Source organism: Seriola lalandi, unplaced genomic scaffold, assembly GCF_002814215.2.
Source record: "Seriola lalandi dorsalis isolate HSWRI2012SDOR001 ecotype SW California unplaced genomic scaffold, Sedor1 jcf7180002054677, whole genome shotgun sequence".
Taxonomy (NCBI): domain Eukaryota; kingdom Metazoa; phylum Chordata; class Actinopteri; order Carangiformes; family Carangidae; genus Seriola; species Seriola lalandi.
The window spans coordinates 1,808,151-1,823,005 of NW_019525230.1; the positions used below are offsets into that span (position 1 = coordinate 1,808,151).

The 14,855-nt window shown below is 41.2% G+C and overlaps 1 protein-coding gene across 3 annotated transcripts; it reads right to left on the minus strand.

The window, feature by feature from the left end:
* Window positions 1-329: 329 nt before the first annotated feature.
* Window positions 330-14,688, minus strand: LOC111666546 (SUN domain-containing ossification factor). 3 transcript variants are annotated; one of them, XM_087178132.1, is made up of 24 exons: window positions 14,413-14,688; window positions 11,205-11,319; window positions 10,808-10,930; window positions 10,236-10,468; window positions 10,001-10,102; window positions 9,692-9,830; window positions 9,482-9,599; window positions 9,210-9,334; window positions 9,033-9,100; window positions 8,807-8,914; window positions 8,429-8,534; window positions 7,915-7,935; window positions 7,416-7,471; window positions 6,744-6,826; window positions 6,483-6,548; window positions 6,325-6,390; window positions 6,038-6,128; window positions 3,561-4,901; window positions 3,364-3,451; window positions 2,351-2,455; window positions 1,898-2,055; window positions 1,489-1,580; window positions 1,300-1,355; window positions 330-1,185 (listed from the first exon to the last, which is right to left on the minus strand). In XM_087178132.1, exons 1-24 carry the CDS (start codon window positions 14,475-14,477, stop codon window positions 718-720), a joined length of 3,993 nt encoding a protein of 1,330 aa, XP_087034258.1. In that variant the 5' UTR covers window positions 14,478-14,688; the 3' UTR covers window positions 330-717. The 3 variants fall into 3 exon arrangements, with proteins under 3 accessions (XP_087034258.1, XP_023277670.1, XP_023277671.1); XM_023421902.2 differs by having other exon boundaries at window positions 9,692-9,833; XM_023421903.2 differs by lacking the exon at window positions 7,915-7,935 and having other exon boundaries at window positions 9,692-9,833.
* Between the last annotated feature and the right edge of the window lie 167 nt (window positions 14,689-14,855).

A 14,855-nucleotide genomic window follows, 5' to 3' on the forward strand; every position in this document is an offset into this window, starting at 1 on the left:
AAGTAGCTTTTTCTTTTCTTTCTGCTTCACTGAATCAATAACCAACAGAGCCATTACAAACATAGACTATGGCCATGAGCATGTCTGTTGAATAGCTGTATATGTCCACTTTCAATATAGAAATCTGCTAATACTTTTGTAGAGTACGTATTCTTCCAAGTACTTCCTCTGTGCTGCACCCCCAATAGTTTTCTGAAACAATTTCTTTGCTTTTACACTGAAAGTGAAACAGAAAAAAAGTAAAAGCCCTCTGCTTGTCCTTGAAAGTCTGAGGCGACTTCCTGGTAGAAGGTTTTCTTAGATTTACTATGAAATAAAAGATAGAAAAGTGAGACAGATGTTTTATAGGCAGAAATTTCATGACAAAAGAAATGTTGAATGTGTGTTCAAATGTGCATAGATTATAGAAAATAAACATCTGTTCAGTCCTTTTTGTTGAATTTTAGTTAATTGTGACAGTCATTTCCAAACAAAAGAGAAAAGCTTTAATTGTAAGCTGGGAACACATTTCTTTGACTTGAAGTGTAACAAATATAAAAGATATGACAAGACCAGAACAGAGAACATGAACAGAAAACTAAACAGTGAGAGTGGAGTCTCATTTTAGAGCTCAAAGCTGCCTGTGGCTACAGAAACTAACATCCATCCTCTTTCGGAAAGAGTTTCGCAGTGAATGAGAAGAAGTAGAGCCTTTCTAAATTAGTCACTTTTTTTCTGTCAGACAGGACCTGAGAGGGCAACATTTACCCTAAATGTCCCAGAGCTTTTCTCTGTTTTGCTTTTCATGATGTCCTCTATAGTCGAGATGGGCAACGCTTCGCTCTTGTCCCTCTTTGGGGCTTGAAGCAAGTCCACCATCCCACAGCTGGGCTTGGGACGCTGGCGTCTCAATGCCCGTTTCTCCGCCCGGGTCTTGGGTGGAGGGAGGCTGTCACAGATTCGAGAGCAGGCTGTGGTGATGCCACAGAAGGAGGGGTCATCTGAATGTGAGGATCCCTCTGAGCTGCCCTCTGATGGTGAGTCTCTAAAGGTAGGTTGAAGTAACCTTTTTGTAAGGGGTGTAGGGTTTGTGGTGACAGGCACACCGTTACATATAACAGCTCCATTACTCAGTCCCGGAGCAGCATGAAAGGAGGGTTTCAGAGTCTCCACTTTCTCTATGGATTTCATCTTACGACGTCTCCTCTGCGTGGGGAGAGGTTAGGGAGAAAGTGTGAACTGTTAATCGTTTACAACCAGTATTTCAGATATATGTTTTACACCAATATTCTGCACTGCAATATATTTGTCTTTACACACCTTTCTGTTAGCTGGACAAAGACTGTGTGTCTCCTCTGGGTGCAGCATTTCTGGGCCTGTGAGCCAAAGAATGAGATTAATTTCTACCAAGAGAAGGAATAGTTCAATTCTGGACTGGTAAGCTATTATTCAAGATATATGAAAACAATTACTATTATTAGAGTGATGACACAAGAAGTACAACTGTACCTTCAGTGGTGGCTAACTGGAATGACTCAGAGTGTATCAGTGGATAGGATGCACTCCGCTTCAAGCCCGTCTCATCACAGGAAGAGAACTGCCTGTTAAGGAAACAGTAATGGTTGAGGGAAAGGACTGCATGTAGCACCTTTATTAGGACATGAGTCACGGCTGCGGGATCACTTAAGATTCCAGCTGCGACGTACTTGATGAATTATACTATCAATAAACTGGCTTAATGAATGGAAGCCTTTCAAGGCACTGTAACCTCTCGCCATTTGCTGTAATAGCCCATTTGGAGATGCCACTTTGCTCACATCTGTTGTCTTCGCCATGGAGTTTTCAAAAAACCCACCTCTCCCTCTCTCTCAGACTTTTATATACATATTTTTTGTGTACTGTTCAATTGTGACCCTACCTTTCAGGACAGCAGTAACTGTAGCTCTTGGGTATGGGTGACTCTGGTTCTGTGGCGGGAGGAATAGTGGAGATGCGGCAGCGGTTGGCACACAGCAACAGGCCAAGACACAGACACAAGGCCAGAGACAGCAGCAGGTAATTCTGCCTGTCTGACACCTAGAAGACAGACCATCGATTATACCATTAGCAAAACAGTGGTAGTATCTGGTGTGACAAAATAAGACAGAAAGATACAGAAAATGGCATGGTCACATTCAAATATGTAATTCAGAAGTTGAATCAGAGCCTTAAAGATGTTTCATAAACTATGCGTCATGACCTGGGAGGCAAAAGTACTGGTGCATCCTAATGACTTGGTCCCATAAAAATGGACTAAATTAACTAGTTTAATCGTCAGCTGGAAAACTTCTGATCACAGATGAAGGCTTTGTGCCTGAGGCGTTGTATCTACCTCACTCTGCAGCTGGCTGACTCTGACAGACAGGTTGAGAACCAGCTGAGTCACATTCTCCAGCTGACCCTGCAGCAACTGAATGGACTCAGTCTGACGCAGGTCCTATGGGAGAAAAGAACATCATATTAAGCAACCACACACACACACACACACACACACACACACACACACACACACACACACACACACACACACACACACACCCATTCAGATGTGCATTATGGAAATAGTGTGGGGAGATATTATAGATACATATTTTAAGGTATAATATGTAAAGCTCAATTTGACAGTTGGTTGTTTGTTGGCAGCAGAAACAAGCTGTAAACCCCATATTGAAATATCTTATATAGTTGATATGGTGAACATGTTGGCGAACAGTTGCTTATTTCACTAGCAGACATGGATCAGCCTGGCAGTTGTGCATCTAGACACCTGCTGATTTTAAGTCTGATATTAACTCTCTTTTTCACTCAATGTTTGTCTCTACAAGCTCCTGCGGGAACTATCTGGCTTTTTAGCTGCTCAATGCTCCACTATGTTCACCAGCTATTCACTAACTTTGTCTGTCTGCCAATTGGTTTTGGTGTTGCTGTTAGCATATGGTGCTAAAAACAGGTGCTTGCTGCTGCTGCTGGAAAAGGATGATAAAAGAACAGTGAGAATGAACTAAAACAGCAGAGCTGCGGGCCGTAAACCAAAACGATTAGCTAAAAGAAGATAAAATGCGCTGCAGTCAGGTGACAATTATCCGTAGGTTTGTCACTATGAGTAACCCTTTTTTAACATTATTGATTTGAACCATTGCTAATACAAAAATACTGATCTGTAGCTTTACTCCCAAAGCAGAAAGTTTTTGGAAAAATACACCTGACACGTGGAGGCAACAGCTGCAGTCACATCTGCATTCAGCCAAGCAAGAATTTCATTTTAAGGGACAACATTGTCAAAACAATAAGTATCTCTACACAGCAACTGTCTGGACTGACATTTGTGCCTTTGCAATTGCTCACCTGCTCCTCTGCTATTCTTGAGGTGTTCTGGAGTTTAATAATGGTTTTGTTGAAAGCTTTCTGCATCTCCTCCATCTGCTTTCGATACCTTGATTCAAAATATGGAAGAAGAAACATTAATATCACCCGCAACTCAGGTCACACGTGAAGAACAGCAATCTCTTTCTGTAGCACTGGTGTGCGGCGGCGTCCCTCACCTCTGACTGAGCTGCTCCAGGTAGCGTCCGCTGAGTGACATGTTCATCTCCAGGGCCTTGATGCGGTTGTTGAGTCTCATGAACACAGACTCCTTCTGGCTGGAGCCGTGCACCAGGTTGCCATTCTGCTCTGTGCCATTGGGGGTCTCTGCATAGATGTCTGAGAGGGATGGTGAGGGAAGAGAGGAGGAAGGTGCCGGAGAAGAGGGGCGAGGCAGCTGACCGTTGCCACCTGATGATGTAGAGATGTCTTCTGGGAGATCCTCCGGGACTGGGGAGCCACCAGAGGGCTCAAGTTCTGTGACAGGGTCTGGAGCTGGGTGGAACAACTCAGTGGGAGCAGTGTTACTTTCAGGTACAGTTGGTGGGTCAGGGTGATGGTCTAAATGAAGGGAGGTGGTAGGAAGGAGAACCTGAGACTGATCTGTTTTATCCGGGATTTGGACAGGGGTACTTATTTCTAGTTGAGAAACATCAAAATTAGGCTTCTCTTCAGTTGATTCCACTGAGACATCGTCCAGTGTGTCACTGACACTGGGTTTCACATAGATGGAGCTACTGAGAGACGCTGCAGGCTCAGTATGCTTCTCTACAGCCGGCACATCCAGGCTCTCTTCTGGCCTTAGCTCTTTCACCGTTTCCTCAGAAGACTGCTGTGGTGTCTCCACAATAGGAGTAGGCTTGGCAGCAGATGAATCGGTGGCACTGGGTTTGGGGAGGCTCGAGGTTTGACTAGGCTCCAGCACAGGAGGCTGGGACATAGACTCTTTATGAGATTCTATTGTGTTCCCTGGAGGCTGTGGTGCTTCTGATGGGCTGGCTCCAGTCTCTGGCTCCTGCTCAGAAGCTTGTTCTTTTTCACGGAGCTGATGTATCTCACTGTGGTGCAGCTGAGGTTCAGGGCAGGCGGAGGGGGACAGGGGTAGATGCCAAGTGGGTGTCTGGATAGGAGGAATCATTTGCTTACTGTCTGTCGTTTGGCATTTCCTCTTTTTGGACAGCAGGGCTGAACACTGCTGATGGAGATATTCCTGGAAGGAAGCTGTGCAAGAGCAAGAAGAAGAAAATGAAGGAAGTAGTGCACAGTCATTTCGCTCATGAAGATCCCTTTTCTCTTTCTCATCATCCACCTTCTCCTCCTTATCCAAAAGGGTGATTGAAGAGCTGATATGTTCTTCCTCATCTTTGTCTAAAGGAATAACAACTTTTTCCTCCACTGGGGGGAGCTCTTGTTTTCTCGACTCAGTATCAGGTGTCTCTGACACAGGGGTCTCTGCAGAAGGGGCTGCAGTTGTAGGGATATCAGGATCTGGTGAGATTTCTACCTCTTCAGAACCGGAACTAGAGAGGAAGAAGAACAACATCGTACATATAAAACAGAGCAAAGGTGGGACACAATACTACACCCACAAACTTCAAAAAACACCAAATATGTAGCACTTCATGCTTAACTACAGTATAGAGTATCTGTAAAGCAACCTTGTCAGCTATGTCACAGAGGTTAATGGAGAAGAAAATCAATAACCACCCTTCAAACACATTCACTTGTACATCTACAGTGTAAGGAAAAAAAGGAAGTCTAATTACACCTAATGAAACACATTTCAAACAATTTCACACACAGTGTAGAACAAATGTTGAGTAATTACAAAGTCTGTCAATTTAAAACAATTTTATTTGTTTTTTTTTTGCCAAAGAATGAAGCCAATTAATTTGAAAAACAATAATTAAACTATAATGAAAACATCCAAGGTCCAAGAACTAACTGCAACTGAAGTCAGTACACCCTTCAGTCTTTTATTTTTTAATATTTTGTATGTCTGCCATTATTTTTGATGACAGATTGAATCCCCCTGGTCATGGATGATACCAGTCTTACACAAATCTGTGGAGAGATGTTCTGTGATTCTTCACAGATGAATCTTTTCAGCTGCTCTTTGCTGGAGTGGTTTTCAAGGGGGCTCAACCTTCTGCTATGAAATACTCCAAAGGTGTTCTATTGGATTCAAGTCAGAGGACATACTTGGCCAGTTTTCACCAGACAACATCTGATCCAAACAATTTTATTTTAGTTTCATCTGATCAAAGAATGTGCTGCCAACATTCAGTTTAATCTTGCGGTTTTGTGCTGTTTTATGAGTAATGGTTTTCTTCTTGGAGGCCATCAAAAGAAGTTGACCTACTGCAATGTCCTTCACACTTTCTGATCAGTCACTGAAACACCAGTTTCTACAGATAATTCTTGGTCCAAGTCAGAAACACACCTGTTTTACAATTGAATGCCGCATACATAGCGAACTGTGCACAGCCTCTGCACCTTCTGTTATTGGTAGTATGGCTCTTCCAATGCCTCTGCTACATTTGTGTTTCAGCTTATATTCATGACGTGATCACAGGTAAACTGACTTTTGTTGCACTGAGGTTTTTGATTAGTTATTTGTTGAAAATAACTATAAGTGATGTTGACAGTTACTCACACTGAAGAAAGATCTGTAGTGGCAGTTTGGGTGGTGGTTTCAAGCTGCGCTGACGGCTCAGTCATGTTCACTTCATGGGATGAAATATTGCCTACAAATTGTAAGAAATAAAAGATTAAGATTAACTGTACAAATTATTATTAATCACAAACTTCATCATACTGTAAAGAAATGAAAAGGCAAAAAGTTTTTTACTTTTAGGGAAATAAAATAGTGACTACATGTCATTCATGAAATGCTTGAGCTGCCAGTGAGTAGAAACGTCCAGCTGACTGTGTTGGTCATACCTTCACCTTCCGGGCCTCCACCAAGAACATTGACAGCAATGTTACTGACCATGTTCAAAATGACATCTGAAGAGAAAAATGTAAACACCAGAGTAACAAGTTAATACAGTAATCCAGGTCATCTGTATGCAGTAGAAATCCCTTTTAGCCAGACTTACCCTTGGCTGATCCAATCAGATTCTTGGATAACTTGACTTCACCGGCTGCATATCCAGGAGGATAATCTGAGGGAAGCAGAGTCCAAAACAAATCAGTCTCACAGCAACAGGACACTAATAAATAAGCAAGTAAACAGAAGCAAGTAAACAGAACATGAAAAATGTTGCCTGGATACACAAATTAACAGACTGTAGTGCATCTTGCATATTGTAATACTTCTTTCTAACTGTATTAAATTATATGACGTTTTCAGTTCTTACCCACGTCATCATCCTGATCATCCGGTCTTTCTGAGGGATCAGCTATCTCCTCGTACTCTTCCACCATGCTTGTGCCAAACACCCTGGCATAAAAAAGTACATCAAAATCATTCTATAACCATGCTCATATAATATAGCAGCAACATCTAATCTGTTTTTTGCAGCAATTTGTCATCCAATAAATCCCTTCATTTTTTCTCAGCATGAGGATTTCCCTTGATGGGGCTTCTCCAACACCAGAAATAACAGGCAACATATAGTTTGCTATTTAAATATTATAGTCAATATTTGTTATATGTGAGCTGGTTTTAACAAAATGTGTGACCTCTTTTGTGTGTACGCCTTCGCCAGATTTATATTTACATTTCGCAGAAGTGGATTGACAGCAGCAGCAGCTGCTAACATATGCATTACATCCACTTGTTCCCACCAAAGGCTTAATGGTCTGGTATGTGTGAGCTGAATCAACTTGATCACATGCCAAATATTATATAATGTCACTTGACACCATCTAGAGCTCATGCAGTATGTAACAAGCTATCATCAGTTGATAAAATGACAGGAGAATACATAATAAGCAGCAACGATATAACACACACACACACACTTTTTTTTTTACCAGCTTTCAAAAAGCAAGTAAAAAGATTGTATGTTATGTGATGTTCTACGTACCTTATGAGACTGAGGGGACAGAAGTGTTCAGAGCCAAAGTGAGAGACCAGCTCTACCTAAAAAATGCATGAAATGTGTGCTGTATTATTACATACATCAACACTTGCAGCAGCGGTTGTGTTATGAACAAACAGCAAAGCCGTGATTTTGTTTTGTTGTAAAAAATTAGGACAATGGGTTAAGAGGATACGTGATGGGCTGATTGGCAGTGAGTTACTGTGTGAGGAAATCTGAGAGAAATGTGACAGAATATGCTTGATTATCTGAATTACATCAGCTGGGTATCAGTTTGTGGGTTATCAAAGGTTCATTATGTGCAATTTGAATGTCTTCAAAAAGCACATCTTGAAGTTAAAATGGGTTAGCAGGTAGCATAGCAAGTTAGATCCAATTCTGTTTAAAGATGATCACACCATAAAAGAAAAACAAAGTACATTCCCCTCCATGTTTACTACTGAATTCACTCAGCCACAGACCACTGCAAGAAATGTAGGCTAACCTTTATGTACTTGGTGAACATCTGAGGCAAGAGAAACAGAAAGAGGAGAGAAGAAATTAAGGAGATTTTTACATGCATTCAGAACAGGAACAAATTGTGTGTGTTGGTTTTATTTGAGCCACTTCAGATGTAAAGCGATGCCATTGTCTCTGACATTTGGTCAGCTAAATCTAGAACGTAAAACACTTTGCAGACTGGAATAGTCACCTTTTACATTTCAAGCCTTCTGCTGGCGTTTTGAACGAGACATAACTGACTATTACATGCAGATGTTAAGGCCTTCTACAATACAGCCTCATAACGGTCGTTCTAACAACCAGAGAATAATTTTATTGCCATATAGGAGCCAAAATTTCCATTCAAAGAGATTGAGAGGGAAAGTGAAGAAATAGCCTTGAATAAGGTGTAACATGTCAACTGCATTAAGAGATGACAGTGAATCCTTCACACTACATTAACATAGAATAAAGACGGGCACAGAGATTGTGTGACTAAGAAAAAATATTATGCTCACCTTCACATATTTAGCATAAAGATGCTCATCTAATGGGAAGCTCTGGACTGTGCGTTCATCCCTGGCGTGAAAGGTTCCCAGCTTTAACCACTTATTTGTTGGGTATCTGGAGGAGCAAGTTTATATGAGTCAGTTCAGTGATTTCATGATTACAGCCTGGTGTCATTAGAAATTATGACACACAAATTCCTTCTGTGGTTTTGATCATTTAAACTTGGTACCAGCCTTAATTGCATTAATATTTCAAAATCAAAAGATAATTAACATTAGCAAGCTGGAAACTGTCTGAAACTGAGCTATGCTTGATATCCAGATTCACCGAAGATAAAACAGAAATGTTTCCATACTGTATCACATTTAATAGCTTGCAGTGCATACCTATCACTAATGGACACCAGAAAGTCTTTGGGAGTCGAGGAAAAGAGTTCAAAGTTAGCAATGTCCAGCTGCTTCACCTGGATGGGCTCACAGAGCTCAATGATGAACCTGAGCGACAGAGAACAAGAAGCAAAATATAGTAAATGGACTTCAGATGGAGGTGGAAAGAAATTGTCTCAGGTTACATTTGAGGATAGAAAGCAGGAGATGCACACATACTACATACCAGATTTTATTACTGCAGGGGTTTAGCATGTACAAGTCCATGTTCTCCTTCAATATGGCTGAAGTGCTCTGTATGAAACAAATTGACAAATCATTATCACTGTGTATTTGTTGTTGAGTCAACATGCAACAGAGCAAATAAACTCTTAGAAGGATGTAGTTATTATATACACATTACCTTAGCCTCTGGGTTAGCGCCAAGGATCTTGGCTCCACATTCCACTGAGGCGTAGTTATTGAAGTTCTTCTGGACCTTCTTCACTGGATGAGAACCCCCATTATTAGAGGTATGAGTAGACAGAGCTATGGAGAAAAGAAAGAAATGTAGTATAAGTTTACAATATAATTCAGTTCTTACATTCCTGTAGCTTGATATGAAACAGGAAGTGCTGTTTGGTTTGATGCGTATACACAATGTTTTTTGACACAACTTCATGAGCAGGATCTTACTCTTCTCTTTCTCCACTTCCATCATCTTCCGCTTCCACTCATCAAAAGTGGGGATGTCCTCGGGGTCTTTGCTGCTCACGCTGGAATCTGTGTCTGTGGTAACAGGGGAGCTCAGATCCTGTCAAAGATAATGAGAAAATGAGAGCTGGGTCACTTCCTCTGGTAGGGAGAAAAAGAAAAAATAGTTCACACTGTATCCGAGTTCCTTACCTGCTCTTTCAGAGATTGTGATGTGTTGGCCTCCAGGTGCTGTGTGCTGTGAGCGGCTGGAGAGGTCAGAGGAGGGTCAGTGTGGGTTTTAGTACCTGCAGTGTGAGCATTGGAAATGTTCTCCAGAACCACTGGAGGACTGCTGTGGAAACACAAACACATTATTGTCTTGTTACAGAGAGTGAGAGTTACATTTGCCTTTTAAACAGAACTTCAGTCACATTCTGAGGTGATCAGGCCAACTTGAAAACAATGCAAGAGAAATGCTTTTTTGATACTTTTCTAGGCCACAAGATTAACAGTACTCACCTATCACTGTCAAATGGGTTATTTTCTTCTTCACAGTCAGCAGGAGGAAGGTCAGATTCAAGGATCTCAGGTGCAGCTACATCAGATGCATCATCTAAAACACTAAATTAAAAAATAAAAAGTGTTAAACTCAATCATATACAGAAAAATAAGCATTTTTACAGACATCTGACAGATTAAAGAGAGAGGGAGAGAAAGTGAGAAAAAAAAAAGTTCTGATGTAATCATTACTTACCTATTTGGGATATTGTCTTGAAGATTGAGGATGCTAGGACTGTCTTTAAGCTCAGCAGCAAAATCAGAGACGGGGTTAGAGGATGGGAGCAGGGCAGCTGAATCCTGGTCTTGAATGCCAGTAGTTTCATGATGTTGATTTTCGGAGCTAGGCTCAATTTCAGGCTCAGACTGTGAAATGTCCCGGTCTGCCTCCATTTCTGCCTCTACAGTGGACTCCTCCACTTCAAAGGCCTGATGGAAAAACAGAAAGATAGTTGAGTTGTCGAGGGAAACGTTAAAATAGTTAGCCCCATTAGCCAGAGCTGGATTGATCAACCAAACACTTAAAGCTTCAAATGTTCCAGGAACGATCAATAAAAAGAACTGGATGGAATGAAGTATCTGATTTGTTATCCAGGTCTGAAACTGCAATACTGCTCAGGAAGCAACCAAAGGCTAAAATCAGGTCGTGCGTTTGAAATTATTACATCCATTAAGCAAGTGCCCTTGCACAGAATCCATTTGCAGTATTAAGTTGGGATTTGAATGTCCCAAACCTATGTTTTAATTTATATCATGCTGCAACTGTACCTCTGAATATTCTTCTTTTTTATTCACGCCCTGTGTTGTCGGCTCCTCCTTTTGCTGATTATCCTCTAGCAACAGCTCGTTTTCAGACAAGGGCTTGGCAGGTAAATCCCAGCTCTCTTCAACCTGGAGAATAACACACACACACACACACACACACATAAAAACACCCATAGATCTGAAAAAGCTACATACAAATTTTCTGCTGCCCCACATATTCTTACTGTTGTGCAACTGCTGTGAATCTGATATATGTGGCAAGGCAGTGGTTTTCCTGTGTTAAATAAACTTTAAAATATATGATGAAGTGTATGGTCACATGAGTGATCTCAAACAGCAACCTGTTAAACCTCTGGGCAATGAGGCAGGTTGTAGTATAGTATTATACAACCGATGCTACCTTGTGATGAGGAGTCTTTTCCCCTGACTCTTCCTCCGAACTGACGTCCTGTGAGGACACGGGCCTCTGGGCCTCTGGGTGCGACTCCGTGCAACCAACATAGCAACTAGGGAACCTATGTGATGAAGGGAAGAGTAGTCGGTGTCATAACAACATTGAGTACATTTTTTTGTACATGGGTCGCCTTGTAACACATTTATAAAAATGTCCTGGCATCTGGGAAAGAAGCTCAGATTATAAGCATACGGTACTTATCAACTCTTGAAACATTTTATTCGACTGAAGTGAGTCAGACACAGGGGAAGGTGCATCACAGCGTCACAATGTGACACACTGAAAAAGTCCAGGTGGCTTGTACCCCAGCATAATCAATTCATCTTATCTGCTTGTAAACACACGCCTCAAACAAGTTGAACATTACTCAACCTGACTGTAAAGCCTTCAAAAATGTGAAATCTGTAATTATTTTTTAATGTTACTTAAATTTCAGTATGTTATATTTTTGTTTTTGTTGTGTGACACTGTGCCAGAAAAGGAGGTCTGGGTCACAGTGACCATCTCCACCCCTGGCAGGAAGACAACAACAATTAGCAGCAATAATGTCATGTTCCTTTGGGGGAAAAGGTGCTGCTCCAGTCTCAAAGGCCACACTGCAACAGTGACCGCAACTTGTCAACAATCCAGGCTATTATCTGGATCTTATTCAGGATTTCAGGTCAAGTTCTTTACTTGGCTCGCTCAACTGCTTTGTTGATCTGACTTGAGAGGCCAGACTAGTCACAAACACTTTAGTGAACAACAGCTCATTTGTTTTCTAATTGAAAGCCAGCAGCCGCAATGCAATTCCCAAAGGAGCAAGGGTGGTCTTAAGGCATGGTTTGCTAAATAATTAACTCAGTGGTTAATGACAAAGAGTTAAAGCAGTCAACTTTACATTTAAAGTGGTAGGAAATGCTAGAACTTAGCATAGATACATGATATGTTTGTAAAACAAGTACAGGATGTTTTAAGGTGTATCCTTCATGATGAAATGGTTGCTCTGTGTGATGGGGAGCCTAACATGCTCTACATGGATTCAAGGAAGTAGCTGATAAAATAAACTTAAAGAAATAGCAAGAATAGGATATAGTGTGTATGGGAAAGCAGGCTGTATGCAATATCTTACAGAGCAGGTGGGATACGAAGGAGTGACCTGTCCATTAATCACTATACACGTGTCCCACAAGTGCAAAGCTCACGTTTAGATGTCAACTCATCAAGGTTGTCTTTGGAACACACCCGTCTGATAGGTGAGTCTTTCACCTTCCGTCACATGAATGTGACAAATGACGTATCATTGATTACTCCACTATTGAACCTGAACAATAATTAGATAAGATCAGTAGGTGACGATATGACTCCACCCACATGGTGATTGTGATTTCATACACCATAAAGGATTCAGATTACAGGCAGAACAAATAACTGTCACTGGGACATACTGTATCAGGATGCAGCCTCTTGAAACACACTGATATTGAGGCACCATTATAACGCATGTTGTGGAAATGCTTGTACTAAATTATATTTAATTGTGGGGGAAAAAAACTGTTATGTATAATGAGTTACCCTTTGATTCCCAGGCCTCATTAGTATTTTGTTAATAGAGATGGTCGATATGGATAAAAAACCATCTATCACAGGTTATGTATTCAATTCTATATCACAATATCAACAATGAATTGAAAATGTGTTGATGGTTAAAATGGATGAGACAGCAATGTCTGTTATTTGCTAACCCAGCAAAATAAATATATGACAAATCAAGGAACTTCATCACATAGATGTTGAAATCTTGGAAATGTAAAAAGGCATAAAAACCACAAAAAGCCACAAAAACAGTCCAGCTGATGAGTCAGTCTGTTACAGGTCTAATACAAACAGACATAATAAAAAGATATATACCAGTATGACAACTATGGCAAAATCTCTGATGGTGGACAAAATTATATTGTCTTACATTAAATATCAGCCAACCCTATTTGAGAGCAAAAAAATTCCAATCTTTGTGAGGGTTTATCTTCAATAACAAGAAAGGCACAGGTGCAATCAATACAATTAATGACATCAAAGTCCCTCCAGACAGTGTCCCAGTGTCCCAGTGTCCCATTCCAATTAGCCAGCATGCACATTACCAGAACCATGAAGCTGTTGCACCTCAATGTTAAGCAATTGCTGTTTATGATTATAATGACACCAGAGCTTGTTTGAGAGCTGAGATAAAGTATGTTAACATCTGTTAACTGACAAACCTCTGCTGCCTCACGAGAAATGTATATTTAACTTAAATGTTCTGTGCCAACTGTATAGGTAACAGGCATTAAAAGGACAAAAATACTATCACTCAAAGCTTCACTGTAAAATGAGAGCTGGTGAAAGTAGGCCAGGTCAACATCACCAGCAAAGATCTTAATACCATATTACATCATGTCACCCTCCCTCCTTATCTGAAGTACAGTTGTCAGTGTGTGTTATGTTTTGCGACTATCCTCTAACATCATGACTGGAGCCCATAATAATCCTGCGTAATCTCTCTCTCTCTCTCTCTGCTGCTGTTACTGTGTCTGTCAGATTTACACAGACCTAACAACCTACAGCTTTCAAGAGGGCTGACGTGAAAGGCCTATAATCCTGTCAAGAGCTGATGGACCAAATCTGTGTAACGTCAGCTAACGTTAGCTCTGTGACAGTATGGGTCGTGGGAATCAACGGTCACTGATGTACAGTTGACCCAGTAGAAATATTACGGTTGTTTTAAGTCAGGTGTCCTTCATAAAGTAACTTAACACTTGTCAGCTACTGCTCAAAGGAGACTCATGCAAAAGTGACAAATTATATTTAAATTACTGATTAAACTCACCAGGCAGTAAGATGTCACGAGGTAGAGGGCAATATAACGTTAGCTACTATTTTAGGAACCACTAGTTTATTAGCTAACCTAACAGTGTTAAACATAGCTAATGGCAACTTAAGCTAACTCCTAACACAAGTCAGAAGTCAGCCAGGTGCCACATCACAACATAATATTCACGCTAGCTAGTTAGCTAATGCGTCGTAACAGATTGTAACGTCAGTAAGGTAAGTCATACAGTTTGGTACTTTTCACAGTCTGTGTTTACTTGCAAAATAACAGCACTATGTTTAAATGGGACAAATTTAACCAACTTACCAGGAGACTACAGCTACACATAGCCACACTGACACAACTCGCCATAACAATGGTGTCATCTTCATCCCTCTCCTGCCGGGACAGACATCCTCGCCGTACTTATAAATAGCGTTGTATCCTTTCAGTCAGCGGTTTTCTCGGCTGTTTAACAGCAATTTCATCTGCTATTCCTCGTACACTTCGCTAGCGTTAGCCGCTTCAGTGGCGAAGTGTGATGCTAGCCGCTGTCATCCACACAACCTGCTACCGACTGTCACTGCGTGTCTGCTGTCCAATGAAAAGGCAGAGAGACTGTTGCGCAGTTCAAACTAAGTATGTTTTGGGAGCGCTCGTTTCAAACACCCGCGTGACACGAGTGGGCGGAGCTTCTCGCGGTGAGGTACTTGACACAGCGTCGGCTAATGAAGAGCAAGCTCACAAACGTCAACATACGTTTGCATTTA

Excerpts from the sequence above, each read along its gene's own strand:
- LOC111666546 (XM_023421902.2), bottom strand. The coding sequence starts at position 14,477 with ATGAAGATGACACCATTGTTATGGCGAGTTGTGTCAGTGTGGCTATGT. Across the intron at positions 10,931-11,204 it reads AAAAGACTCCTCATCACAAG|GTTGAAGAGAGCTGGGATTT; the intron begins GTAGCATCGGTT and ends GTTATTCTCCAG. Across the intron at positions 6,549-6,743 it reads TGATCAGGATGATGACGTGG|ATTATCCTCCTGGATATGCA; the intron begins GTAAGAACTGAA and ends TGCTTCCCTCAG.